The sequence below is a fragment of the Calypte anna genome, chromosome 2, assembly GCF_003957555.1.
Source record: "Calypte anna isolate BGI_N300 chromosome 2, bCalAnn1_v1.p, whole genome shotgun sequence".
Taxonomy (NCBI): Eukaryota; Metazoa; Chordata; class Aves; order Apodiformes; family Trochilidae; genus Calypte; species Calypte anna.
The window spans coordinates 64,635,862-64,663,373 of NC_044245.1; the positions used below are offsets into that span (position 1 = coordinate 64,635,862).

General features: G+C 41.3%; 1 protein-coding gene across 1 annotated transcript in view; it reads right to left on the minus strand.

The window, feature by feature from the left end:
- The window catches only part of SYCP2L (synaptonemal complex protein 2 like), a 29,036-nt gene continuing 1,524 nt past the window's right edge, over nt 1-27,512 (minus strand). The window contains exons 5-29 of the mRNA XM_030444656.1: nt 26,616-26,783; nt 25,362-25,386; nt 24,311-24,396; nt 24,109-24,197; nt 23,975-24,009; nt 23,098-23,240; nt 22,549-22,601; nt 22,185-22,230; nt 21,332-21,424; nt 21,185-21,245; nt 20,629-20,777; nt 19,729-19,789; nt 19,243-19,298; nt 15,345-15,530; nt 14,837-14,915; nt 12,834-13,201; nt 11,066-11,121; nt 10,407-10,464; nt 9,707-9,863; nt 4,628-4,753; nt 3,747-3,871; nt 3,018-3,112; nt 1,428-1,568; nt 825-894; nt 1-57 (exon numbers count right to left, since the gene is read on the minus strand). Coding sequence (XP_030300516.1) covers nt 1-57; nt 825-894; nt 1,428-1,568; nt 3,018-3,112; nt 3,747-3,871; nt 4,628-4,753; nt 9,707-9,863; nt 10,407-10,464; nt 11,066-11,121; nt 12,834-13,201; nt 14,837-14,915; nt 15,345-15,530; nt 19,243-19,298; nt 19,729-19,789; nt 20,629-20,777; nt 21,185-21,245; nt 21,332-21,424; nt 22,185-22,230; nt 22,549-22,601; nt 23,098-23,240; nt 23,975-24,009; nt 24,109-24,197; nt 24,311-24,396; nt 25,362-25,386; nt 26,616-26,783 — 2,583 coding nt within the window. The remainder of the gene's footprint in view (nt 58-824; nt 895-1,427; nt 1,569-3,017; nt 3,113-3,746; nt 3,872-4,627; nt 4,754-9,706; nt 9,864-10,406; nt 10,465-11,065; nt 11,122-12,833; nt 13,202-14,836; nt 14,916-15,344; nt 15,531-19,242; nt 19,299-19,728; nt 19,790-20,628; nt 20,778-21,184; nt 21,246-21,331; nt 21,425-22,184; nt 22,231-22,548; nt 22,602-23,097; nt 23,241-23,974; nt 24,010-24,108; nt 24,198-24,310; nt 24,397-25,361; nt 25,387-26,615; nt 26,784-27,512) is intronic.

Consider the following 27,512-nt stretch of genomic DNA (forward strand, 5'->3'; position numbering starts at 1 on the left):
CTAGTCAGAAGGAACAACAAACACGTTGTTTTCTACTGCCTTCACTGGGTGTTCATACTGCAGAGAAGGGAAAAAAAATGATAAACATTTCAGAAAATTATAAAAATGTTTACATTACATAAGAAAAGCTATGGAGATCCTAGAAGTACATTTAGACTCAGCTTTTTATTTCCAAGATCCCCCCCATCACAAGGTGCTGCAGGATGAGCAGGTCCCGTGATGTACCTGCCCCTGTGCTTCAGCCCTGACCCTCTTCCATGGTGCCCTTCATCAGGAGCATTTTGGAAAGGGAAAGGCCTGTGTGTCCCTCAGCAGGGAAACTTCCTGCTCCTAAAGAAAGGCATCAAGGCTAGCTCTTGTCAGACTCAGAAAAAAACAGATGAGAGAAAGCATGCAAGGTGGTGTTATGCTGCAGAACACCTAGCCATAGGATGTCACAACTCTCAACAAAGTGAGATAAAGGGACAAGAGAACTGCATTAATGGCCATTAACTGTACAGAAATGAGCTTCTGGATGAAGCAATACCTGAGATACAAACCCAGGAGAAGCATCACTCCTAATGGTGCTTGTCCTTACCTTCTCCCTTAGGCAAGGGCTTTTTGATTATTTTCCCTAGGACCCAGCAGGACCAACATTACTTTCTCAATGATTTCCATGAACTGGGACTTCGGGTTCCATGAAGAACCAGCCCCATCAGTCAGATAACCACAAGTTTTCCCTGCCAGGACTTCAGTTTCATCTTTTCACTTCCAACATTTATGAGTCAGGCCACAGCTCAGAGCCCACCAGGGCCCATACAGAGCTGCTCATGCCCCGTACTTACCGTTGTATCCTGGATAGTACCGGCAAAACTTTTCGCTGTTTCACCAAAGGCTGAGTCAACAGACTGAATTCTGGAAGAAAAGTGAGCTTAGCTTGTTTGTCTGTGAAGTGTTAGCTTGAAGAGATGCATTTAACAATAAAAAAAGAACCCCAGGACTCTCCCTTTTGCAGCTTTTTGCACAGTGTTTGTACCAACAGTATCTTTTATAGAGGCAGATATCACCTCCTCCCACCACCCCTGACCTGTAGATACAGACATGACCAGAGGGAATCTTATTCCAGGTCCTGGTACAAATCCCTTCGCTTATATTCCAGTCCTGCATAACTTCCTATGCAGAGAGTCCCTTATTGTGCCCTAGTTCCAAATAAAAAAACAAGGCTTCATCACAGACACCAAGTGGAGACATAATACAGCTTTCCTGTATACCAGCAAGCGTACCATCAGCCTAACCCCTGCCCTTCTTTGACCATTAAAAGAATTATGAGCACACAGGACAGCTGAGAGAGACGTACCTTTGCTTCTGCTGGTTGCAGAAAGAACTCAGTTTGAGCAATTGTGCGTTCCAGAATTCCTAAAAAGAGCCCCAAATAAAACCCTCATTACTTGGGCAGGGCACATGGCTGGACTTGAGAAGTCATACGCACCACTGCATCCTTCTCCATGTTGGCCAAGACCTGAGTTTCCTTCTCAAGACTGGCAAGCTCTTCAACAACAATCTTCTGGAAGGTCTCCAACTTACTCAGCCTGGTGATGGAGAACAAGAACAAGTCTGACTCTCAGATGGGCAGTAGCACAAGGCAGATGGCAACCCCTTCAGCACCAAACCTGCCTTCAGGCAGAAGCAAAAATCCTTGGCAAACTGCATGGGACAGTTTTTTTCTCAAATATGTCACAGAGGATGTGAATGGCTGGACAAGGTCAAACTTAAACTCATCTTAAGTAAACAGCTTGTTCTAAGTAACAGCCAGTAATGGAGGCTCAGGACAGGGCATACAGCAGGGTTCCCAGTGAAATATTAGTCCTGAATACTCTCCCACTCTCCAGGATTTCAGCAGAGACATCTTAAGCTTTGGACAGTACTTTGGCACAAACGATGTCTGATGTGTTTTCCTGCCATGGGCATAATATGTACAAATGGTGTTGCCACAGGCTAGCAATGATTTCTAAACCTTAACCAGCAACACCCTTAGTGGCTTGGGTTTGCTACCCTCTCCCTGGCAGCAGTATGCCAAGCCATCATTTGATGATGGCTGTAGAAACCACTTTTTTGGGGTAGGACTGGTTTGGCATAGCTGTTTCTGACAACCCTGCAGCTTTGGTTGGCTCCAGTTTCCTTAGTTAAGAACATCAAAGCGTGACAGCAGCTCACAGCCATCATCTCTTATCTTCCACACCAAAACATTCCCTGGTTTTGTGGCTGGAACATAAACTTCTTAATGTACCATAACAGTGAGCAAATTCTGCTCATAGAGATTCTATTGATACCACAGATTTTGCACAAAGACTTATTTCATACCATGTCTGATCCAATACATGCAAACTGGACATGTAGTAGATAAGGGAGGCCTGATAGACTTACTCATATTTCAGGCTGTTCTTTCATTTTACTCATAACAAACCCATAACTATTATAATTGCATTGCTTTGTTTTGGTTTTAATTTAGCTCCTGAGAAATTTGACAGCCCATAAAGCAAAACAACTTGTTTAAAGCCCTGTCTGGTGAGTACCTGTAAAGTCCACTCACTGGCATAGTTTTCATGCACATGGAAATAATCTATGGAAATTGGGAAGAAGGGGTCTGCTAGAAATTGACTTAAGTAAACCGGAGTCTGGCTTCTCTCTTACAATGTGTAGGAACAGAAGCTACTAAGTATAACAAGAGGGGTTTTGAATAAATCAGTGAACACCAATGACAATCAGAAGACAGTTTAAGGACTGAGTTGCTCTTATCTCAATTTGCTTTCCATGAAATTCATCCCTGCTCCCCTTATAGGAAAAGCAGAATTAATCATAGCAGCTGTGCTTCTGAAACTCTTCTAACAGAAAAGGAAAGGACATATACACACCAGCTTCTTTGCCTTACAGCCCATAATGAGAGCAGTAGCGTACCATCAGATTCACTTACAAAGAGGTATTTCTTTGCATATCAAGCCTTATACAAAGCTGTTTTCAGCCAGCAGCAGACAGCTTACCTGCACTCATGAATCTGGTTCAGCAGGGCAGACACATTCTTCTCTGAAGTCTTCAGGGTGTTCAGAGTGCTGCTCTCCATCTTTTTGTACCGGGACTAACCACAGGATGCTCAATTAGGGATGGGCAGTAGAGCAAACCAAAACCTGGAAGTCTGCTTTGCCACCAGTCTAGTTTCCCTGGAATGCAAATCCCTCCCCAGGCTACACTTCAGCTTAGTGGAAACTATCTTAAGTCAAATTTAAACTAAAGTGAGATGACAATTGCAGGGTACTGCAAATATGAATTGATTTTGTTCAGCTACACCAACAGATGTCTATGTAACCCCTATGACTTCAGGTTAAGGTTATGCTACCCAGCCAGCAAAGGGGTAAACTTCATTTATACTCCAGCATCCTTAACTCCACAAAACCAGGCCTTTGTTAGCACCACTTCAGACAAGCATTATTCCAAATTGTGTACCTTTTAATCATAACTGATCTGTAAATGCAACCACCTCCAGCTTCGATTCAAGGACTAGTGCTAAAAATTTAGTGTGAGTACCTAACACCAACTTTAAAAAATAATCATGATTGCACAATACAGAGTGCTGTGCTGATCCAGTAAAAATATAATCTTGAGCACACAATATAGATGGGATATTTACTCCAACTTCCCTGATGATAAAAAGGGAATTTAATTTACTATGAGAACACACCACATGGCACACCCATTAAGAAAGTGCACATTACCCAGAACAATTGCTTTAGTTGGCTGACAAAGCTTTCAAATGCAGTAACCACCCCTGAATCACCGAAGTCTTCATGTACCATCTTGGGAAAAGAATGGTCATCCATATCATATTCCAGTCCCTGACCTAGGAGAAAGCATATGCCCTAGAGTTAGTATAATGCTGGAGGGCTTATGGAATATAAACCCTGGGGCTACTAAAGGGTTCCTCATTCATGTGAATAGCAATATGTTCCAGAAAGCTGGATTTGAATCTTGCTCTTCTAGAGCAAGCAGGAGGGAAACTGCCCCAAAACACATTGAGAAAAACTTGTTAGAAAGCATCATGGGAGAGGCACAACACTAAGCAAACAAAAAGAGTAACATATTTACAGATAATGAGACAAAAGAGGAGCACAAAGGAAAAAAATTCAGGCCATTGTGTTCTGTCTTCTTATTCACTGCAAGTAAAGCCTAGAGCAGGATTTTGCAGTTGCTTTGTCCATTATCTGAATGCTTTTCTCGGTTTGTTGGTTTGTGAGGGGTTTTTTGGTTTCTTTTTTTTGTTTGATTTTTTTTGGTTGATTGTTTTTTTTTAGTTTGAGGTTATTTTTAATAGCTCTGGACAATCGTTAGTCAAAATGACTAGAAAGTACTGGCACCATTGAGCAGTTTCCCAAGTGAATTGTGGTCAGGTAACAAAAATTTCCTTATTCATACCTCTACCTATGTGGTATCCAACAACAGTGCCACAATACATGCTTTCTGCTATATTTTGGCTTTTGTAGAAGATATCCTCCTTATAGATATCTCTAAGCTTTCATGTGACTATGACTTCTACCATCAAAAAAAAAAAAATGCTGAAAACACAAACACTTCACCTGAATTGCCAACCTGACTTTACCTGTTTGGATCTCCTCTTCCTTCTCTACTGAATCAAAAACTCTCCTTGGTTTATAGACGGGGGACAAATTAATTGTTTCCAAAGTGGAAAATTTAGGTTTTTTTATGACAGTGCCACTTAATATATCTAGAAAGAGAACAGATATTTCAGAACAGACATGTTCTTTCACATTACATACACAGCAATACTCACCAGCTACTCAGGTGAAAAAACCCACTGGAATTACCACTCCTGCCTTAAAGCTGGTAACTTCATTTTTGGGTCTGGCATCACACTTGCATGACAGAGTAAGACTTCACCAGAAAGTCTCTTCCTTTGCAAAAATGTGCAATTAGACTGACCCATGCTATACAGAGAGCTGGGAAGCTATATGTATATTTAATATGGAGACCTTCCTTTCTTGCCCCACTATTCTAACCAGAAAGAGCACTCTTGCCCAGCTTCTTCCTCTTTTCTTCTGCAGCCAGAGCTCCCCATCTGTTTATGCTCATGAGCTAATTTCGGCTGCTGATGAGAAAAATAAAATTATATAAATACAGAGGAGAGAGGAAAGCTCTGCGCACCCATAACAGCCTTATTTTGCACAGTTTCACTGAAGCTGTCAATTACTTTTAATCCAGAAAAACCTTCAGGAACACAGTGAGGGAGGCTGCAGCCCACATTCTAAGGAAAACTGGTAAAAACCATCCCTTTGTCTTAACTGTTCACTTTTTGGGGCTCAATGAATTGTGTTTGATCAACCACTTCTCTGGAGTCTCCATAAGGCAGGAAAGCGGCGAAGCCCAGGGACAAGGGGGACCACAAAGAGCACCCTGAAGTAGATTTAGGGTTCATGAAGCAAAAACTCAAACACCTGAAATTTCTAAAACATGATCCCACTTCTGCCTTTCCATGCTACCAACTCCTCTTCAACTGTACAAGAAACAGTGGTGAAGTCCCCAGTACTTATCTTCCCTCAAAATTAAGCAGATGTGTTGGTGCAGTGAAAGTATACTTTGCAAATGCTGGACAGGTAAGAGATATCTTGGGAACACGAACACAGACACATAATAAGAAAGGAAATACTTTTGTCCAAGGCAAAAAGATTCAGTGACTCAGTTCATAGCCTCACCAAGAACTTTTTAGACTGTCTCTCTCAGAACTACATCAGCACCTGTAATATTGCTGTCTGACCTTGAAGTTCAGTTGTTTCCAATCACAAAGACTGTGCTGCAGTTTTGAATTAGTTTCTGCAAGTTTTGTTTCATTAAAGTTCCTTAAATGCCACTTACCTAAAAAAGAAAGCTGCAGCACTAATTCAAGTAATGATTTACCAAATGCCATCAAATGGTGGGCTACATCTCAGACAAAGTCAACAACTTCCAGAGATGTTTTTTTTTGTTTGAGGTTTCATTTGTGTGTTTTGGGTTTTTTTTTAATGAAGTTGTACTGCACTTTCAAGTAATTAAAAACCGTTTTTGAGCTTCTTCTATATATTTATTTCATATATTTGATCTTGGATCACTGGTTTTGTAATTCTCCAGCTCTTGATAGCTACACTAGTAGTTGCCCTAGTACTGACCAAAGATAGGATTCAAAAGTTAGAGATTAAGGCAGGAACACATATGAAAAGCATCTTGCCATAGCCTGGCACAATGTACAAAACAGAAACGGAAGAGATTTCTTATGAGAAACATCTCTCAAATATCAAAAATCTCAGTGCCTACTTGTCTTTCAAAGAAAAAAATAACAATTCCCTTCCTACTTTTTAAACAGCCCTTCCATGTTATTGAGACTAACAAACCTGAGTCCTTCCTCTTAAAACTTTCTTCTTTTCTTGCCAGTTCTCCAGATGCCTCATGAAACTTCTAAGGAGAGAAGGAAAACACAGTAAGAAGGTACCCACTCTGCATTGCAGACAAGCTGTCGGGGGCTTGACTACTCATAGGGAGCAAAGGGACTCAGTGCTCTGATTTTAGGCAAGTAGCCTGACAGCTGATTAAGAGTTCAAGTGCTGGACACTGCACCTGTGTGGCCTTCTCCTCTTCACCAGAATTGCCCTTTTCAGATGCATTGAGTAACAGTGGATCCCGTTCCAGTTCCTCTGAGGGTGTTTCATCTGTACAGGAGATCAGCCAAACAGCACAGGCCATAGGGGTTTAATCCTGTATCTACTAGAAACCTCAGTTAAATGATACATGCAGAAAAAAACCAAACCACCACCCTCTTTATCTCTTCACAGTCCCAAGCCTGGTTTATTTTTGTCTGCCAGTTAAGTTCATTCCTTCACTTCTCCTTAGCCCCACCTCATGTTTTCCCTGATCAAGAGATTTTATCAATAAACAACAGCCAGCCCTATCAGACATCACGAGACATATCAAAAAGCTGAAAGCTTATGAAGAAATGTGAAGGGGGAAAAAAAAAAGGAAAAAAAATCCAAAACCACACACAAAAAAAGCACACACGCATCAAAATAATTTTTCTAATGCACTGAAGAAGATCAAAAAAGAAATACCAGATAGATCCACTGTAGGTATATCATCTCCCTTGGAATTTGATAAGGTTTTTTTCCTTAGCATCTCCTTTGGAGCACTTCGCCTTGTTGATCGCTGCTAAAACAAAACCAAGTCTAGCTCTGTGTTTTATTGAAACATTACTACAGAAATAGGGATTTGGTTCATTTTTTGATTGTTTTTTTGGGGGCCTTCGGGGGTCTGGTTTTGTTCATTTGGTTTTTAAACACACTAAAAGTAGACTCATAATTGAAATATACCTAATATACTGAGAGTTCTCTCCAACACTGAAGGAGAAAGTCAATGCATTCTTAAGTTCTCCCTCTAACTATTAGAGTTGCATAGTGGAAAAAGATTTTTATAATCAGAATCAAAGCATTTTAGTCAAGAAAAAAAGAAATGCTTCTAGGAGAAACCTCAAATTTTTAATGCAAATTCCAGTTCTGAAGAGTTTAGGGAAAAACTTTTTGTATGTGTGTGAGTATCCTTCCGAAAGATTTCATACACACCACTTCTCAACTGGGCACTGTAAAAATCTGACATTGCTAAGTTGTATTTTGCTTCAGTTGATCTATGTCTGGTCCTGTAATTCCCCCATTAGTGTAATACACAGTCAGTTTTCCTACAGCTACAGCTGAAAGTGAAGAAGGACAGGACATGAAACAGGACTCATAGTGAGCATAGCACTTGGAATGAAAGCCCTGAAAATTGCCAGCAAAATACAAAGGGGATTGAGAGCTTCCTAACAGACTAGATGACAGGACAAAGCAGAGGACAGAATAGGGGGACAACCTGGTAGAACCAAACTGGGATTTCTGTATATGTTTGGATAACCAGCTCTGAAAAGAGGTTGTAGCCAGGTGGGGGTTGGTCTCTTTTCCCAGGCAGCTCTCAGCAAGACAAGAGGGCATGGTCTCAAGTTTTCCTGGGGGAGGTTTAGGTTGAATATTAGAAAGAATTTCTTTACTGAGAGGGTGATCAGACATTGGAATGGGCTGCCCAGGGAAGTAGTGGATTCTCCATCCCTGGAGATATTTAAAAGGAGACTGGATGTGGCACTCAGTGCCATGGTCTGGTAACTGCAGCAGTAGTGGATCAAGGGTTGGACTTGATGATCTCTGAGGTCCCTTCCAACCCAGCCAATTCTATGATTCTATGACCTTAGAGCCAAATTCCCTCCTGCTGGAGTGACACCCATGTCAGCCAAGGCAGGTATCACACCAAGCATGCCAATTCTTACCCAATTTTCCATTTCATAGGTTAACATTATAGTTCTAGAACAACTTGCTTTGGTCTCACACATTTTTTTTCGATGAAGTTTCACATGGCTTCTTAAGACTTCCTTCTTTCCCCAGACTCTAGCAGATCAACACAGTCTCAACAATACTTTGTATAATAACTTATCCATTGGAACATCTAAGAGCAACATCACCAGTTTATTTAAATCCCACTCATTTGTATACCTTTTGCAGACATAATGCTTTGAAATCTGAAGCACTTAAGCATGTCACATCCTTACCTTCTTTGTCTGGTAGTCACTGCCACTACTTGCAGAAGACACTGGGAGTACTACAAGGAGAAAAGCTTACTTTGTTACTGACAACCTGTGTGCCTTACCCAGCTGAGACTTGCTTTGCAGTTAAATAACCCCCTTCTGAGGTTGGTTTTCTAGACATTTACAATAGAAAACTTCATAACACTTGTGTTAAGTTTCAAAACCCCTTTTTAAAAATAGCTTTTTTTAAAAAGGGGCAGGGTCAGCAGTTTGTCTTATGGTCCCCAAGCCCCAGCAAGGTATGTGAGCTGGCACCATCCCTTTGAAACACAGTATAAAGCATATTGTATCCCTCAACTTTCTTCTGCTTTTTCATTTCCACAGAAACCAGCAACTACCTGAGCAAGGCTCATCCTGCATGAGAAGCACAGAGACATTCCAACTAATTCAGGGCAATTTAGTTTGAATTTAGAGGCCCCAGCAGCTGAGAGAGCCATGGAAGGCAGCCATGGGGGACGGTTGCTGTTGGTCAGGCCTTAGTAGAAGATGCAGATCATCATAGCAGAGATCATCATATCTGATTTTTTAACTCAAAACTGAGGACAAGTGGCTTGTCAGTGTACAACTAGAGGAGCAGGATACCACAGTCTGCAAACTGTGCAGCCTTTCAAGTTTAACCCACCATGTGAATTGTTTCTGGAGAAATGAGGAGTAGAAAGTTGCGAGAAGGAGGTATGGAAGCTTCAAAAAGATTTTCCTCTTCTTGCTTTCTAGAGCATCAACGCACTCCTAGGCTCCTTCAGTCCCATGACAGATAGCTTTACCCACACTGACACTTAGATACTAAATTTCCACCTGGAAGCTTGAACCCCAGTATGTTCACTGAAGGGAAGGGAGCCCAGTTCTTTGAGCACAAGGGTGCACAACAGACCTCCTCCACGGGGCACCTCACATTGCCTACCTCGAGCCTGCTCCCTCCTACTCAGTTTAGGACTTGGCCAAATCTTCCTTCTCAAACCATCATCAGCCATTTCCTTATCTACAGTACAGTACATCACACAAATATAAAAGTCAACAGGAGACCAAGCTTACCTTTTAATTTGCTTCTCACTCTCGGTCTTTTTCGACTGTAATCAAGAGATTTTGGCAACGACTGTTTCTGAGAGTCAAGGATCCAGCTTTTTTCACTCTGACCAGTACTTGTATTTTCATTGTTGCTTTCAGAGAAGACATGTTTCCTGTAATTGGACTAAAAGCACTGTTTAGAGTGAGTAGTGCTCAGTCAGCTCCCTCTATCCACCCAGAAGGCCCCCAACCATTCCTCTTCATTTACTACCAAATTATTCCATTTTTTCCTTCCCACAGCACAACACCTGAAATATTTGAAGCTGAGAAATCTGCCAAAATAGCAATAGCTAAGTCAAACCAGCAGTATAAAACCATCAAGAGGCAGATACTTGGCCTTGGCCAACATGGGGTTTACAGCATCCTCCATTCCCATATCCCTCCGCATCCAGACACAAAAAGCTCTCACAAGAAGGAAAGCCTTGGCATGCTCCAGTTGCACCCAAGAGCACAGCAAGAAAAAATGAGCAGACATTCATTCACTGGTCTGGCAGTCCAGGTGCACCCCAAGTGCTGCTCTCTGTAGCAACAACTGGGTCATTTTGAGACTCCCAGTCTCACAGTCTTCCCCCTCCATGCTGGATAAGCCTTAAACTTAAGCCCATTTCAGAGTGCAACCTATTCATGCAGGTGGATACACACAGCAATCGAATCCCACACAACCTACCCGCCGCCTTCTCTCCAGCTTGTTTGATTCCTCATTCTTGTTTCCCATTTCATAATTCCTGCCAAGTAACCCACAAAGACCTGAGTTAGACCAGCAGATACTGTGACAGCACATTGCAGCAGCACAGAAGGGACAGAACCAAATAGCCGTGACAGAGCTCCTTAACAGAACAGCAAGGCCACCAAATTAATAATGCAAAATCATTAGCCAGGTTTTTCTTCATTGGTTGACTTCTGAAAGTCACAAATGGGGAGAGAGGAAATTCAGCACCTTCTAAAAGCAAAATTAGGTTACATACTTAAAAGGTGGCATGTCCCTGGCAGCTCGCTGTAACTGGAGGTTTCCAAGGAAAGGTGGAGGGATTAAACATTTTTTAAAAAATCAGTCAGTAATTTAGGCATATGAGGATGGAAGGGGGATGTTTCAGAGTTAGTCTTGTAATTGTCAAACTGGTTAGCACTCATTGTTCTCTCTAGTACAATTTAAATACTAGTATTGATAATATCTACAGATACTGTAGCAGCTAAGCAAGGAACTACTTTATTAGAAACATCATACAGCCTTTTTGATCCCAACTTAAAATAGTTTTATTTATGACAACGAGAACTCTGCTTTCACAAAGCAAAAGATTCATAAATAGTGCATGTATAATCATGTACCTCTCACTTTGTGAAGAAAATTTCTGGCCAAGAATCTTTCCTTTAGCTTCTGTGACCTAAAACAGAAGGATGTATTTGTATTAAAGTGCAAACACTCTAGAATTTACAAAATTTACAAAATTAAAATGTATCAGGACTCAAAGGAGCTAGAGAATGGACGGCCTATGGGTCCAGTATGGAAATTTAACTTTTCTAACGGAGTGGGATTTGTTAGTTGAAACAGAATCATATTATAGGAGACAAACATTTATTTTCTTAAATGGATTTACTTTGTCTTTTCCTTACTTTATATACAAATGCCATTTTAAGCACTAACACCACCAGTAGCATTGTGATGTAAACACAGGGCTTGGTATCTGGACAGCCTTGGGACAGGGCAGGTGGGAGACAGGGTTTATGCTGACACCCAGTGGCAACAGCAAGCATCCCGTTTAAACAGAAATTTGGGGTGTCCCAGTAAGCATCCATCGCCTCTGAATTAACAGGCAGCAGTGAGAGCACCTGGACTAAAGAAGACACTGAAAACCAAAGGTTTGTATGATGGAGCCACCTTGACAGACACCATCAGGAGCAAGTTTTCATCCTCCTTGGGAAACATGCACTGGTCAAAGTTTCAAAGCAGAACAATCCTTTGTTGTTTGCTTGGGTTTGGGTTTTTGTTTGTTTTTGGTTTTTTTATTTTCCTCCTAACAGTCTGCAAATATAAGTCAATCTGAATTTGCAACAGAATTTTTGCAATCACTGGCTTTAGCCAGGGACTGTCACTGTGCCAAATGCAGCTTAAAATGGATTTCAGTCTCTTCTGATTTAGCCCAGGAGTGCTAGGATGCTAGGATGCAAAGGATGCTCAGCAATCTGCTTTCAGTATTCAGTAAAATGCAAACAGAGATTGGCATTCAATCATAAGGATATCCCATAGTCTCACTCAAATGCCTATTGCTGTTGATTTTGACACAGCACCCACCATAAGATCAGAAAGTGATGAGCATTCTCTCCATCCCCAAAAATATTTATGTGCAGCACCATACAGGAATTCCAGAACCTCAGATTCCAATTCGTTTTGCTATTTTCCATGCTGTTTTGGTGACATTAGAGCAGCTCCTAACAACTTCTGTCTCAACTTTACCTTTTCATGACTTGCAGTGTCCGAGTTTTCAAAATCATAGATTTCCTTTCTGCAAGAAAATATGTAAGTGGCAGTAACTTGGCATGCTGCCCTATAGAATATCACTAAGTATGGGGGGAGTGAGGGCTAATGTGCTGGTTTCCAACTCCCTGCCCTATACACTAAACACTATAAACACATTTATACATCTGTGGTTTTTCCTATGCTTAAAAAAAAAAAAACCCAAAACACCAAAAAACACCACAACATCAGTCCTTTCCTCCTTAGTCTCTATGGTTGTCTGCCTTTTTTTTTAACTCTTTCAATTGTACATTTTAATTTTGAGATAAATATTCAGAATATACAAGCTGACCTATCCCTGTTTATGTGGTGGACATTTCATTCTGATTTCACCAGTCGTAGTATGTAGTAGGAAGAAAAAGTGAATGAAGTGAATGAAAACTATTTCAGAGACATTCAAAAGAAAGTCCATTTAGTTCCCCCTTTTGAAAACTGACATTTAATATTTGTTCTTTTATCTCCTCTTTGTGTGTATCTAGATTTTGTTTTCATGTCTTTCAACATTTAAAATGAGCTGTAGTCTTTCTTTCTCCAAATAATAACTATTTTTTAAAAAAATCCTACAATTACTGCCCAACATACAATATACCCTCCTTTCCGTAGTAGTGAAAGAACAGGAAGACCAAAGAACAGAGCTAAAGCCTCTTGAAGGAAAGAGGCGCTCATTTTCAGAGGCAACACTAGAGGGAGCAGAATGACCGAACCAAAAACATCTTTTTCCTCCTCAAACAGGTGGAAGAGTTCACAGTTCTTCCCATTTTTACCCCAGGAATTTGCTGCATCGAGGCGTTTCATCTTGAAACACCCAACTTCTATTAGCTCCCTGACATCTTTATCGCTCTGGGGACCCACAGATTCCCACGGAGACAAATTATGACCCTTCACAGTCTCCTGCTTGCTTTGCTGCCCGTTCTCTTCAAAGAGCCCACCCCGTGGGCACTCCCACACCCCTTAGTGCCAGAAGTGGGCTAAAATCACCTGGGACACACACAGTCTGCAAGGGCACAGGGCTCATGCCTCATACCTGCTCTCTTCAGTCCCCTGCTTGGCCAAACTTGTTTTTCTGTTTCTCCTTTCCCTGGTAACATCTTTCTGAAAAGAAAAAGAGTTGCAGGATCTAAAATTCTGATATGCCAAGTCATGTTCTTATCCCAGAGTCTGATAAAAGCAGAGACAAGAAACTTCTTTCCTCCTACTGAAACAACCACCCAGCTGCAACGTGTTCCTGCACTTCTTCCCTTTAAGGAAGTCTGGGGACTCCCAGAGCTCAAACTTTGGCTCCAAAGGGGCAAGGATAGAGAAAAAAAAAGTAGTTCAAAAGCTTTGCATTAATTTTGCAGTGGGCAAATATTACAAAGCCCAAAATGTAAATTAAAATCTAAAATCTAGTACCTGGATACATAAACCCAAGATTAAGTCTCAAATGATATTTCTTACATAAATTAAGTACCTATTGCAAACTACAATTACCACTTCAGGAAATTATTTTCTCTCATGTAGTGCATAGCTTTTTTTTTTTTTACTCTTGGACACATCAGTAGAAACCTCCAAGTGCTCAACTTGTCAAAAGAAAAACAACTACAGCTAACTCTCAGTTACTTGTTAATTTATCCATGTTGCAAGCTTCTCTTCCAGGAGCAGAGAGAGAGCTACCCACACTAGAATGAGATTGGGAGCTGTCACTTCTCCAATTCACTTTCAGTGCTAAATGTCACATTGCAGCAGGTATGGCACTACATGGGCTCAGAACACAGCTCAAGGACAAGAGCAGGTCAGTCCATCTTAGGGTTCTTCAGCAGCTCCTCCAGAGCATCTCTTCCCTATTTTGTGTCTCTCACTCAGGTGGGCCATAAGGCAAGCATACCTTTGGTGTCAACTCTTCCATGGGTTCCTCTTCTAGGAACTTCTCACTGGGAACAAGACAACATGTGAAGGCAAAGCAGTGCTGAGTTTATTTAAAGCCCAGAGAGCCAGCTTGTGAAGTACTAAGAGAAAAAATACCTTGCACCAATTAGCACCAAAGGTGTTTAGGGAAGAAAGCTAATCAATAAATAGTTCTACAGATGTCCAACTCATTAACTATAAGAAATGCTGTCCTGCAAAGCTCTGAAAAAAAGTATTAGTAATGCCAAGGCGAATTCAAGTTCACTTGGTATTTCACAAAAGTCCTCATTATAAATAGTTACATAAATGGTGAATGCTGCTTGGGGCAACCAGCCTTGCAAGCCAGCATGCCAAGACAGAACCCTTTCAATTATTTTACATTTAATAATTGATGGAATAAGCCTCAAAATCACATGTGTGAAGATGCCAAGGGGGAGAAAAGCAAAAACCAAACCCAGGAAAAACTCACCTTGCAACTTTTTGTTTGCAAGACTCACCTAGGCTTAGTTTTCATCCTTGGAGATGGAGTTTTGGACTTTTTTGCTGAAGGAGGCAAGGAAACTACGGCTTCACCCTCTGGACCTACTGTTAAACATTTTATCCACTTTTGCTGTGAGGCCCTCTAAAGCAGAGCTTTCACCATGTCACCTGGGTGACACTTAACTGGGTAAGACAAGAAAGTGAAGGGAGCAGTGCCTGACCTGAGCCTTGGTTAGCATCTTCCACATCAGCCTGCAGGTTTACTGTAAGCACAGTGTCATCAGAGCTAACTGCTTTCTGCTTGGAGACATGAAATCAGGAATAGAGCATTCAAATGATCAATAATTAAACAAAGGATTTTTCAGGAACACAGATTTTCAGCTCCAGCCTGTGGCAACAGCTGTCTAACAGGTTAATTATTAGCCTCATGTGAAAACATTTGTTGCACATAAGTGATGCTATGAGCTGCTCACTAAGAGCATCCAGTCCTCCCCTTACTTGTAAGGGGAAGTAAATTTTCTTAACAAGGCAGTTATGCAGGAATTATATCTCTGGAGGCAAGCATTTGGGCTAACTTCTCATTGATACAAGATGAAGTTTGAAAATTGCCAGATCTGGGTACAAACTAGTTTTCTTTGAAAGCTGGTTTTAACCAGACCTTTAAAAAAGCAGAGTGGATGAGGGGGAAGAGGGGCACAAGGACTGTTTCACCATTCAGCAAACACTTACTGGTACAGTGCCTGTTGGCTGCTGGCTGTGCTGCGATGCTGTGTTATCTGATAGAGAACCCACATTTTCCAAGCTTGAAGCATCTTTCCCACCATCCTGTGAACTGGTGGACTCAGGTATCACTGGGGTATCTAACAGGGTTAGAAGGTTCTTGCTGTAAGCAAACACACACTTTTCCTTTCCATTCTTACACAGGAGCATAAAAGCATAACAGTACAACTTGTTAGGCACCAACATAACAGGATCTTGTTTAAACAACAGAAAAAAAAAAAAAAAACCACAAAAAAAACAAGCATTCAAATTATCTAGTGCAGAACTGCAATACTAAACAAACAGCATCTTGAGTCTCCCCTTTCTAAGCCCCTTTTGTATGAATAAGTTTATTATATTACTGCTTCCTTGACTCCTAGCTCTAGAAGGCATGGAACAACCCTTTGTGTCTTCCACCACCAACAGGATCTTCCACCACCTTTGTTTCCCTCCACTGAATCTCTACCAGTGACTCCAAAAGTTGTTTCACTACACATGAGCTGCCTTCTGTTCTTTGTACTCCAATTGCTTCAAGTAGCAGTGCCCACCTTGTACCTATGTGTGCTTCACAGTGGACGCTCTCCCCTCACCTGCACCTCCAGAGTCTGGAGGACTTTCATTCTAGTACTTCTGGGGTTGTAACTGGAGGAAAATGAGAGGGACTACTGGGAAGAAGTTTCTGTCTCAGACATCCAGAGCTGGAAGCAGCTCTTCTAGATGTTTGCCTGACAGAATCTGAAATGCACACTTAGAAGAAAATAAAAATTTGCTTTTAACATAGTCACAGAAAGAACACTACCTAAGCTAGGAGCTCAAGTTCATGATTCACTTTCTGAGATGGTGAGTAATAGCATTAGAAAGAGAGCTGTGAGTTCATCATCTTAGAAGATCTGGAAAGATCTGTTAAACAAGTTGCACCAAGGAATAACCCCTACAAAAATTATTCACTTTAAAAAATTAAGTATAGCAAATTTTGTAGCATGGACATATCCCAGCCTTCAAAGAGATATGTTTACTATCCAGGAAAAAAAAAAACCCAAAACAAATCCAACCCACTTCCCAAATAATTTGACACTGAAGTTGAGGTGAGGAAGCATTTCCTGTTTAAGACCCATTTTGATGATGTGTCTTCCCTTTGTGCTGAAAACAGCTTTTCCCCTAACTATGGGTCACAACCTTGGTGGTGATTTACTGAAGAACTTCAGAATAGGGTAAGGGGAAAGGAAGGAGATACTTTCTCTCCTCCTTTGGTAAGTACTGGGTACTGGTAAGTACCTTTCCTTTGGGTTAGGAATTCAAGCATCACACCTGTCCTTCAGGTCGTGTGTTCCCTCAACATCTGCTATATTAGGAACAAAATTAAACACAGCTCAATGATCCTGGAAGAAAATATCTTGTAGATGTTCACTGGCAGCATGGGAAGAGACATCATTCAGATATTTAAGTGTCCTCAACTCAAACACATACAAATCAATTGCTGTAGGCTGATAACAAGGAAATAATGGTTATCCCAGATTCAGCCAAGAATTGTACTCTGGCTGAACTGGGAGACTGAAAGAAATTAGGGTTAAGAAGAGGGCTTACCAATTATGGAAAAAAGGGCTACCTACTCAGGAGGAATTTAGGAATATAGTTAGGTCATGTAGAAGGAAAATTAGAGAGACAAAGGCACAATGTGAACTGAATCTCGCCACCTCTGTGAAGGATAACAAAAAGTCCTTCTACAGATACACCAACAGCAAAAGAAGGGGCAAGGAAAACATCCATTCTTTATTGGACACGGGTGGGAATATAGTTGTCAAAGATGAAGAAAAGGCTGATGTGTTTAACACCTTCTTTACCTCAGTTTTCAGCAGAAAGACAGGTTACCCTGAGGATAGATGGCTTCTGGAGCTTATAGAAGGTGACATGAATCTAAACAGCCCCCCCTGTAATCCTGAAGGACACAGTCAGTGACCTACTGAGATGCTTGGATCCCCACAAGTCTATGGGACCAGATGGGATCCACCCAAGGGTAATGAAGGAGCTGGCAGAAGAGCTCGCCAAGCCTCTCTCTATCATCTACCAACAGTCCTGGCTCACTGGGGACATCCCAGATGATTGGAAGTTGGCGAATGTCACGCCAATCCACACAAAGGGCCGGAAAGAGGACCCAGGAAACTATAGGCCTGTCAGCCTGACCTCAGTGCCTGGCAGGGTCATGGAACAGATCATCCTCAGTGCAATCACACAGCACCTGCAGGATGGGCAAGGGATCAGACCCAGCCAGCATGGGTTTAGGAAGGGCAGGTCCTGTCTGACCAACCTGATCTCCTCTTATGATCAGGTGACCCGTCTGGTGGATGAGGGGAAGGCTGTGGATGTGGTCTACCTGGACTTCAGCAAGGCCTTTGACACCGTCTCCCACAGCATCCTCCTGAAAAAACTATCAGCCCGTGGCTTGGACAGGAGCACCCTGTGCTGGGTTAGGAACTGGCTGGAGGGCCGGGCCCAGAGAGTGGTGCTGAATGGGGCTGCATCCAGTTGGCAGCCGGTCACTAGTGGTGTCCCCCAGGGATCAGTGTTGGGCCCAGTTCTGTTCAATATCTTCATTGATGATTTAGATGAGGGGATTGAGTCCATCATCAGCAAATTCGCAGACGACACTAAGCTGGGGGGGAGTGTGGATCAGCTGGAAGGCAGGAGGGCTCTGCAGAGGGACCTGGACAGACTGGAGAGTTGGGCTGATTCCAATGGGATGAGGTTTAACACGGCCAAGTGCCGCATCCTGCACTTTGGCCACAACAACCCCATGGGGAGCTCCAGGCTGGGCACAGAGTGGCTGGAGAGCAGCCAGGTAGAAAGGGACCTGGGAATCTGGATTGACAGGAAGCTGAACATGAGCCAGCAGTGTGCCCAGGTAGCCAAGAAGGCCAATGGCATCCTGGTCTGTATCAGGAACAGTGTGGCCAGCAGGTCCAAGGAAGTGATTCTGCCCCTGTACTCAGCACTGGTGAGGCCACACCTTGAGTACTGTGTCCAGTTCTGGGCCCCTCAGTTTAGGAAGGATATCGAGGTCCTGGAGCAGGTCCAAAGGAGGGCAACCAGGCTGGTGAAGGGACTCCAGCACAGACCCTATGAGGAGAGGCTGAGGGAGCTGGGGCTGTTCAGCCTGAAGAAGAGGCAGCTCAGGGGAGACCTCACCACTCTCTACAGCTCCCTGAAAGGAGGGTGTAGCCAGGTGGGGGTTGGTCTCTTTTCCCAGACAACTTTCAACAAGACAAGAGGGCACGGTCTTAAGTTGTGCCAGGGGAAGTTTAGGTTGGATATTAGAAAGAATTTCTTTACGGAGAGAGTGATCAGACATTGGAATGGGCTGCCCAGGGAAGTAGTGGATTCTCCATCCCTGGAGATATTTAAAAAGAGACTGGATGTGGCACTCAGTGCCATGGTCTGGTAACTGCAGCAGTAGTGGATCAAGGGTTGGACTTGATGATCTCTGAGGTCCCTTCCAACCCAGCCAATTCTATGATTCTATGATACAGCACACAGATAGATTTGTGTAGCACAGGGACAGCCCTGGGGCACAAGCTGGTTATTGCAGTGCCCATGATGCCTCTGCAGAGACAAGCTGCTCATCTCTCTACAAACTGGGAATGCAGGTGAGCCTTTCTGCTCCAGCTGCTCTTCCACAACAGCCCCCACCTCTGGCATCTACAGGGCATCATCTTTTCAGTGGTGTAGCAGGACCAGAGCACATCATTCTCCATCACATCACATTGTTGGAAGCAAAAAGAAGTCAGGAAGCCTTGGTAAAGGCTGCCCCACCACACACACTGCTCAGAAAAGAGCAAAATAAGTGCCAAGGTGCAAGCCCTGATCAGAGTACCTGTGCTTTCACAGGTTCACAGATGCTTCTCCTTCCTGTGGGCGCCCCACAGGCACCTGCACAGAACAGCCAAACCAGGAACCATGCATGGTGCAAGCACAGGAGGATAGATGTGTATATCCCAGTGCAGCACACACTGTGCATCAGAGGTGTTCAAGCAGCCGAGTTGTGCCTTTCCAGGCTACCTGTCAGTACATGGATCCAGCCCCTGGGAACTGTTCCCCTGTCTATGTGGTCCAAGCAGGACACAGCCATCTCAGGTGTCCACCCTCACCCCTGGGGACAGAGGGACTCTGCATCCACCACAAACATCAGCTACCAAGTTTGAGATACAAGCAGTAGAAGATTGAGCTTGGTAGTAGTTGCCTTTTTTTTTTTTTTTTTAATATTGTTAACTGCAAGCTACAGATTACAAGTGAAGATATTAAGCCTCAAAGAGTTAAATTTGGTAAAATGTAATAATAATCTTTAAAAAAAAAAAATCACCTGTTTCGTTCTGCGTGGCTTTCTTCCCATTATTGACAGACTCCTCTTCATCCACATTTATCTGTTAGTGTGAATTAAACTCATGTGAAAGTGACCTTACAAAAAGCACAGTCTTCATCTAGTAAAGTCAGCTTCTTAATAACAAAACTAACAGTTGTTAATCACCAGGAACAAATCACTGGATTCTAGTTGAGCTGACCATTTGGAAAAGTCTCATCTCCCGTAAGGATAAGTGACAGTCATTATGCTATGGTTATTTACTGTCACATAAGGTTTCCTGCAAGCCTTGAGGTCTGATTTAATCACAAGTATAAAAAAATCAAACAATTTACCCCCCCGAAAAAAAACAACCCACACATCCCCATAATGTAATGTTTTTACATTAGCTAAACATTTAATAAACATTTTATGAGTTTAAAAAAAAAAGTCAAAGTTTCAGAAGTTTTCTGCTTTTACTCTAGAAAATACTTGTTTTTCAGCATCCCTTTCCTCTTTTCCAGATTCTCATGTTACAATTTGCTCATCCTGTGCAACGTAATGCTTTGAGATTGTGTAAGAGCATGTTTATACTTCAAGTTATGGCATTCATTTACCTAAGTTTTGTTTTCTAATTCAGAAACTCAGCAAAAGTAATTTATAACATATAAACCAACTTAGCCTTCTAGCTTCCAAACAACGAATCTGAGTCCCTTGAAACTTCTTTCCTGCAGTCTCTAATCTCTCCTTCAGACCAAAGCTAAGACCATCTATACTGAGAGCCACAAATCCTCAGTGAGGAGACAGATATACAAAAAATACAGATGGGAAATAAAAGGAAAAAACACACCAGAAAAACCCACACTGGCCAAAGTATAAGAAGTAAAATATAGTTTAGAAAAGAAAAACTCACTAAGAACTTACCATAATTTGTTCATCACCAAGAACTTTCTTAAGTATATCCAAGATTTCAAACTCAGCACTGAAAGATATTTTGATTTTTGTTGCTTCTATTTTGTTAAGAATTATTGGAACCTTCATGTAAATTTTAACAACTTTTTCTCCATCAACCTCTGCATTAAAAAAACAACAAAAAAAGCAAAAACAGTTAAATCTGTTTTAGAGCAAGACATCCAGTCTATCACAACATTTGAATAAGCATTTGGGGTTTTAAAAACAGTCTTCTTTTCTACATCTTTCCAACTACTTTGCTTACCCATTTCTTTCTCATTGATCTAAATAATTATGCTACTCCTGACCTTTTAATATGTTCTGCTTGGGCAGGGAGGGTAGGTTCATGTGCTAAATGGGCCCCCAGATGGGAGCAGCAGTGCTAACGTATGGCAAGTACCAAAGTATATGACAGAGAGAGGGGAAGACACAGGTGCTCTCTTCAGTGATAGAGAGATTTTTAGGTTGGCTCTCTGTGTCTTGAGGACCCACAGACAAGAAGAGAATAATTCTGTTAGGAAATCCTTACCCTTCAGGTTGTAATGGTTGACTGCTTCTTTCGACAGCCTCACAGAGTCCCAGAGAGTACCCTTTGAAAACCAAAGCAAGCAGATGAGCAGGGCTGACCCAGCTGCTTCAGGCCAACCCAAGGACACAAAGGGGGCTTTGCTGTTACCTCATTGCTGTCCACATAGAAAGTCACACTCTGGCTGCCTAAATTGAAGTCAATCCAGAACTTCTCCAGCTTCTCATCTGATGGCTTCTTCACCTGGGGAAGTAAAAGCAGTTTTGCCCTTCCCAGAAAGGCCCCACAACCACTGTCTCGTTCTCAGTTTTAACAAGATGAAATTGAAAAACGTTGTCCTGCGTGTCTGTGCACACACGCTTACCTTGCAGAACAAAGACTTGGGATTAACCTGCCAGTTCCCAGCCTATCCTTCACCCAACCATACCCACACAAAGTCAGACGTGGCTCTACATCAGCCAAGGGAAAGGCAATACACAGATGCTCACACATTTGGGGCAAGAAGGAGTCTGTGAAACTTTTCTGTGTTACTGAGAACAGCAGAATCAGTGGACTTGCCTTCCACTGACTTGGTTTTGATTCAATACAGCTGTCAGGGACAGTGCCACAAAGACATTTACTTAAAGACTTGTAAATCAATCTGCAAGGTTTGTAACTGCATTATGACATCTCCTACATGGGCATTAAGTTATTCTTGTTTTCTGACCAGAGGAATCAGAGGTGTCCTGTCCTCCTGTTTCCTTTTAGAGATCCCTCTCTGTCATCACCACAAAGAGAAGCACTGCCTCTATCATTTGGCTGATACAACAGCAAACTCAGCAGCAGCAAATTGGGCACTAAGTGACAAACAAGCAAACTTACAACTACAATATACTCCAGAAAATGTAACTTTTAATGAAAAACAGTGAGGGGGGGAAAAAACCCCGAAACAACTTATACCCCAAAGTAACATTTAATAGCATTAACACTGTAGGGAGGGTGTCACAGCATTAAAGACTATTACCTCATTCACGTCAGCAAAAGCAGATATGCAAGGAAATGAATAGACTCTGGAAGAGAAGCAGACACATGACACATTCAGCAGTCTGACTTTATGAAAGATAAAAATCAGTAAGATTGTTTACTAATCTTATTGTTAAAAAACTTAATAAATTGCTAGAAGTAAATTAAGCTTGAAGAAACAGAGAATACAGTATTTCAGTAGTGATGCATTGCCTTCATGAATTTTACTTGCAAAAGAGCCTCCATTAGAACAAATATCTTTAAAACTTGCTTTTTAAATATATAACCCAAGCCAGTTCACAATACTAGTTTTTCCTCTCTGCAAGAATGACAGCACCAGTTTATTCTGTTGGTTCACAGCTTACCTTCTTTCATTCCCAAGCCTTTCATTTAGCTGGTTAAGAAATTTTCTGCAGTCCTTCAAGACAAATAACATCTTATTAAACACCAGGCTGCATTTTCTTTGCAACAAGTTACTCTAGAGAGCTGTATAACATCTATGCCGGTCATAAGCTTTTAACTACTCAGTTTGATGCCAAAGGCCACTGGAAACACTCAAGTTGCTACAAATGGTTGGACCCAAGTTACAGCCCCCAACCCGCCAAATATAAACCACAAAAATCTACTTACTTATGCTTTAGGAGTAAATTAAATTAGAAAGAAGAGACATTTTAGCAGTGTGCCATTTTATATCTGCCAGATTTTTAAAAAAACTTTTAAAAAAAACAAAATCAGACTAACAAACAAAAGCACAAAACAAAACAAAAAAACCACGGTCCACAAATAACTAAACATTCTGTATTTATAAAATCACTTTTGTAGAAACTTCTTACAAGGACACTGACTGAACTCAACCAAAACTCACCCCTATACAGACTTGTCAAGTGTGTTGTTTTCAAAATAAGGGCCCTCACCGTCTCAAATTCTCTGTCCTTGATCTCTTTGAAAGCTTCAGCAAGATAGTTATCTTCAAACCAGTGGTGAACAAGGTCATCCCTCCATTTTTTTGTCATTAACCTACAAAGTGCTTCTGAAAGGGCAACCTGAAGGTCATAATCTACATGGTAAACATAAGCACAGGGTAAATATTACCCCCCAGGATAACAGACAGCTACAGCATTGCTACTCTTGCACTTATATACAACACAGCCTTGTTCATCAGCTGGCTTCAGTTTCACCCAGAAAAAGAGTGGAGGGTAAGAGCCAAGCATTAACCCGAGCATCCTCAGCTCCCCTGGCTCAGTGAGGTTGAGATGTGGAGCATCATCAGGCTGTGACACAGGTACATGTGTTGGGAGATGTCCTTGGGGATCAGGAAGGGGATGAAAGCAAAGCCTGATTGCTAACTAAGATTAAGTTACATTTCACCTACCATTGTACTGACCTAGAAAGCATTTTTGTTTTCTCCTAGCAATAAAGATTTCTCTTAGGGGCCATAAACCTCATTAACAGAGTACGGCAAAGTAAAAATTTATTTGTTGAAGACTAACAGCCAGCATACTCCATAAACACATTCATAAAACTTATCTAATTACCTTTCTGAATAAGTCAGTGTACCTTTTCTTTTTAGTTAATACAAATGACTAATACTAAGCACAGAGAACTAATACATTGTTGCATCTAACAACTTTTTATTCATTTTTGTTAAATTACCATCTGATTTTCCTCTCCCAAAATCAATTCTTGACAAGGAATTAATTTAAATTATAATTCATTTATAATGAATAAGCATATGAATTAAAGTCTGTGAACTCCTGCTTGGTGAGAATAACCACTAAGTACACTTCTTACCACCAGCCTCCAGTATAGTTTTTGCAAGGTCTTTCCTGAAACAACATAATGCAATGAATTAAAGTGGAAATAATTAACCCCTGTTGCAGGGATGATGGTGTTTAGCTACAGGAGCTGGAAGGAAAACTACTTACGAAAGGGAGCACATCTCCTCGGACAGGGGGAATTTCTTTCTCTCCTCCCGTGAGATGCTGCCAAGTATAGAGTTGAGAGTCCTCAAAGCCTTTGTCCCCACAGAGGAAGGGGACAGAACAAGGGAAAGAATTTTTCACATTTTTAATCTATTCACACACAGTTGTATGTGCATTCATTTTCTTCTCTTCGTAGGAGTCTTACCTCCTGCCGCAGAGCACAGCAAATACTTTCTTCTCTTGCTAGATTCCCTAGTTCAGGTAAGAAAAAATTCACCAGCTCTTTCTTACCTAAAAAAAAAAAAATAATTTGAAAGGTCACACCTAGCAATGAGCTGGTGTCTATGTAAAAGATGAGAAGCAACTATAGCTCGTTGTGTTGAAGGAGCAAAAATACTCCAGCTGCGAATTAATTTTAAAACAAAGTTTCTACCCATTTAATCCTAGACAGAAAAGGGAACTGGTAACTTATCTGTAAAAAGGGTCCAGGTACTTAACTGAAGACCTGGTTAACTACTTAAATAAGTCAGGAAAGGAGAAGCTAGTTACTAAACTGCATCAGATAAATCCATAACTTAGAGCTTTTGACAAAGTCAAATACTCTAGAGTATTAACAAGACACACTCATCCCTGCTCTTCTCCCACTAGAATAAGCTACAAGGATAAATATGATCAATTTACTCAGTCCACAATGTAACACTTCCTTTTCTACATGACTTTTGAGCCTGGCTGTCTTGGGCACACAGGTATTTGTTCTTTCTGAAAGCAGCTGCTCCACTGCCTTAATGGCAAGCCAGCTGCAGCCACAGACAAAAACCTTGTCACTGAGACAAATGAGATACAGATGAGATACATCCCTCCACCTAGTTAGGATGGCTGCAGGAGTTGTCTTATTCTGTGGAGGTGGTTGCCTTCAGCAAGAGAATAACATCTGAAGACACTAGGAATAGGTGTGCAAGAACACACTGTCTAGCCTCAAGTCCTTTCAGAAGCATCACTTTGGATAAATGAAATACTTCATAATAACCATTTAAACAAGGTACCACAGCTAGATGTTTTTTTTCCCCAGCGTGTTCTATACAAGGAAAGAGAAACAGGAAAAGGTTTTGGACTCCAATGTAAATGATAATGAAAGTTAACTTCAGAGGAATTAATAGGAAGATTTAAAGAACAGGAATACAGTTCAAGCAAAATTAAATGTGCTCCCGATACAGAGATTTAGGATATGAAGGAATGGAAGGAAAAACTATACTGACCTTCATTACTACACTTGCAAATCACCTGATGGAAAAAATAAAGGAAGCCTTCATTAACATACCACAACTCAAGAACAGCAATACTCAAAGTGCTGAGGTGTTTATGCCCCCACTGCTACACCTTTCAGGGGCTAACAAGATATTACTGTACCCACATCAGGAAAAGCAGTGCCACCTGATACAGGTAGATCACATAAGGCCACCCTGATCATACAGGCTGGCATTATGCAGGGAGGGTAAGGGGAGCACCGTACCCACTTCCCCTGGGGATTTCAGCAGCACTCAGGAGTGCAATGCCCTCAGGTTCCCTAAACAACCCACATCATGGCATCACCTTGTTACTTTTATTCCACATATGTGCCCATGTAAAAAAATACTTTAAATTTACACACTACAGTACTAGATATATGATATCTCAAGTGTCCATTAAATTAATACTATAATACACAACACTTCATCCTCCACAGTGAAAGCATATGGAAGACATAGGTGGGGAAGACACATGAAATTTTACAAATAAATGATTAATAGTATTTCAATAGTATTTCAATGTGGTTAATAGAGAAGAAGAAAATTTGATTATGCTCAAATAACTCCTAGGTGTCCTAAAAAGAACCATAACTATTCAAAGAATCGCTGATGCACAAAGTGACCTAGTTGCAGTAAGCTATAAAATAGTGGCAACAGCTTGGACAAAGAAGCTCAAAGCATTGTTTCTGCTGAAAATTTAAATCACTAAGCCTCAAATATATTTAAAGTTATAAACATTTGAAATAGAAATATGAATCAGAATTATGAGCAATTCAGATTATTCTTTAGAAGCAAATCAGCTGTTTCAAACATTATAGAAATGTCATCTCAACCACATCAGCAAACACATTTACACATAATACACAGCTCAGCAGTAATAACTTGGGTTTTTAAACAAGGGCTTCAACACAAAACCTTTTCTTCACAAAATGCATCAGTACTTCTTGCACGTTTTCCTGCAAAAACACACACCTGGCTTTCATGTTAGAGAATGAGAAAACTCTACAGCCCTGTTCAGCTTTTCCCAGGTGTAGCAAATCTCAGCCTAATGCCAGCCCAGGCTCCTGGGCACTGCCCATTCCCATCACCTGAGCTGCAACCCAGGTTTAGTCCTAGGACAAAAGGTCTGCATGGCTACTTTATTTTTTAACAGAAAGTTGTTTGTGAACTATGGCTGTCTTAATACAGGCAACCTTTCTTGCCCCCTTTAATGTACATACATACCAATGCAGAGTCAAAGAATTCTTCAAGAAGAAACATCAAAAATTTATCCTCATTTGGGTCGATGAGGATTACAAATGCTCTTGCTCTTTCAAACCAGGATACCAGGTAAAAGTTAAAAGAATCAGTTAAAACCTGGGAAGAAGAGTTAATAATCCTTAAGCTGTCTATCTGCAGGAAACGTTAAACATATAGACACACTTTTAAGTTTTGAAATTCAAAGTAACATATTGAGTAAAAAGCTATACAGCATTCAGAAGCTCAAATTTTCCCAGGAGGACATGTAAAGTGCCACTCTCACACCCATTCAGCAGGACATACCTTCCCCCTTCCCTCCCCAGCCTTCCTTTTGTCCTCTTTTCTCATCTCAAAACACCTACTCCTTGGTTCTCAGGATCCCTGACACTTGTGCTTGTGGCACTGTAACTCCTATAGAAGTTTCTAGAGGACATCAATTCACAGTAAAACAATGTTTTCAAAATTTTTCAAGCTTTTTTGAAGTCATTATTTTTAATATATTGCATAGTACCTCACACCTGTGGCTAACTGGAAATTTATGGACACAGCTCAGATTGGTGCAACTTTATTAGTAATCTCTCTGTAGAAGAATTTTAAACAACTATATCCCTGGACAGCAAGTGTTAACTGTTTACTGTTAGCTACATCAAACTCAGGTATTACTCCTCTAAGGTACAAGCACCCTTCTGTTACCAGCTGCATAACTAAATGCATTTGGTTTACTACGGATCTAAAAGGGACCTTTATGAGGACTATGTCGGCTTTTAAAATTGTAAAAGCACAAATTGGTCATAATTTCTATTATTAAAATTGTATTCTGCTCCTTTCTATTATTAAAATTGTATTTTGCTGGAGCATGTAAAATGCATCTAGAAATACTAC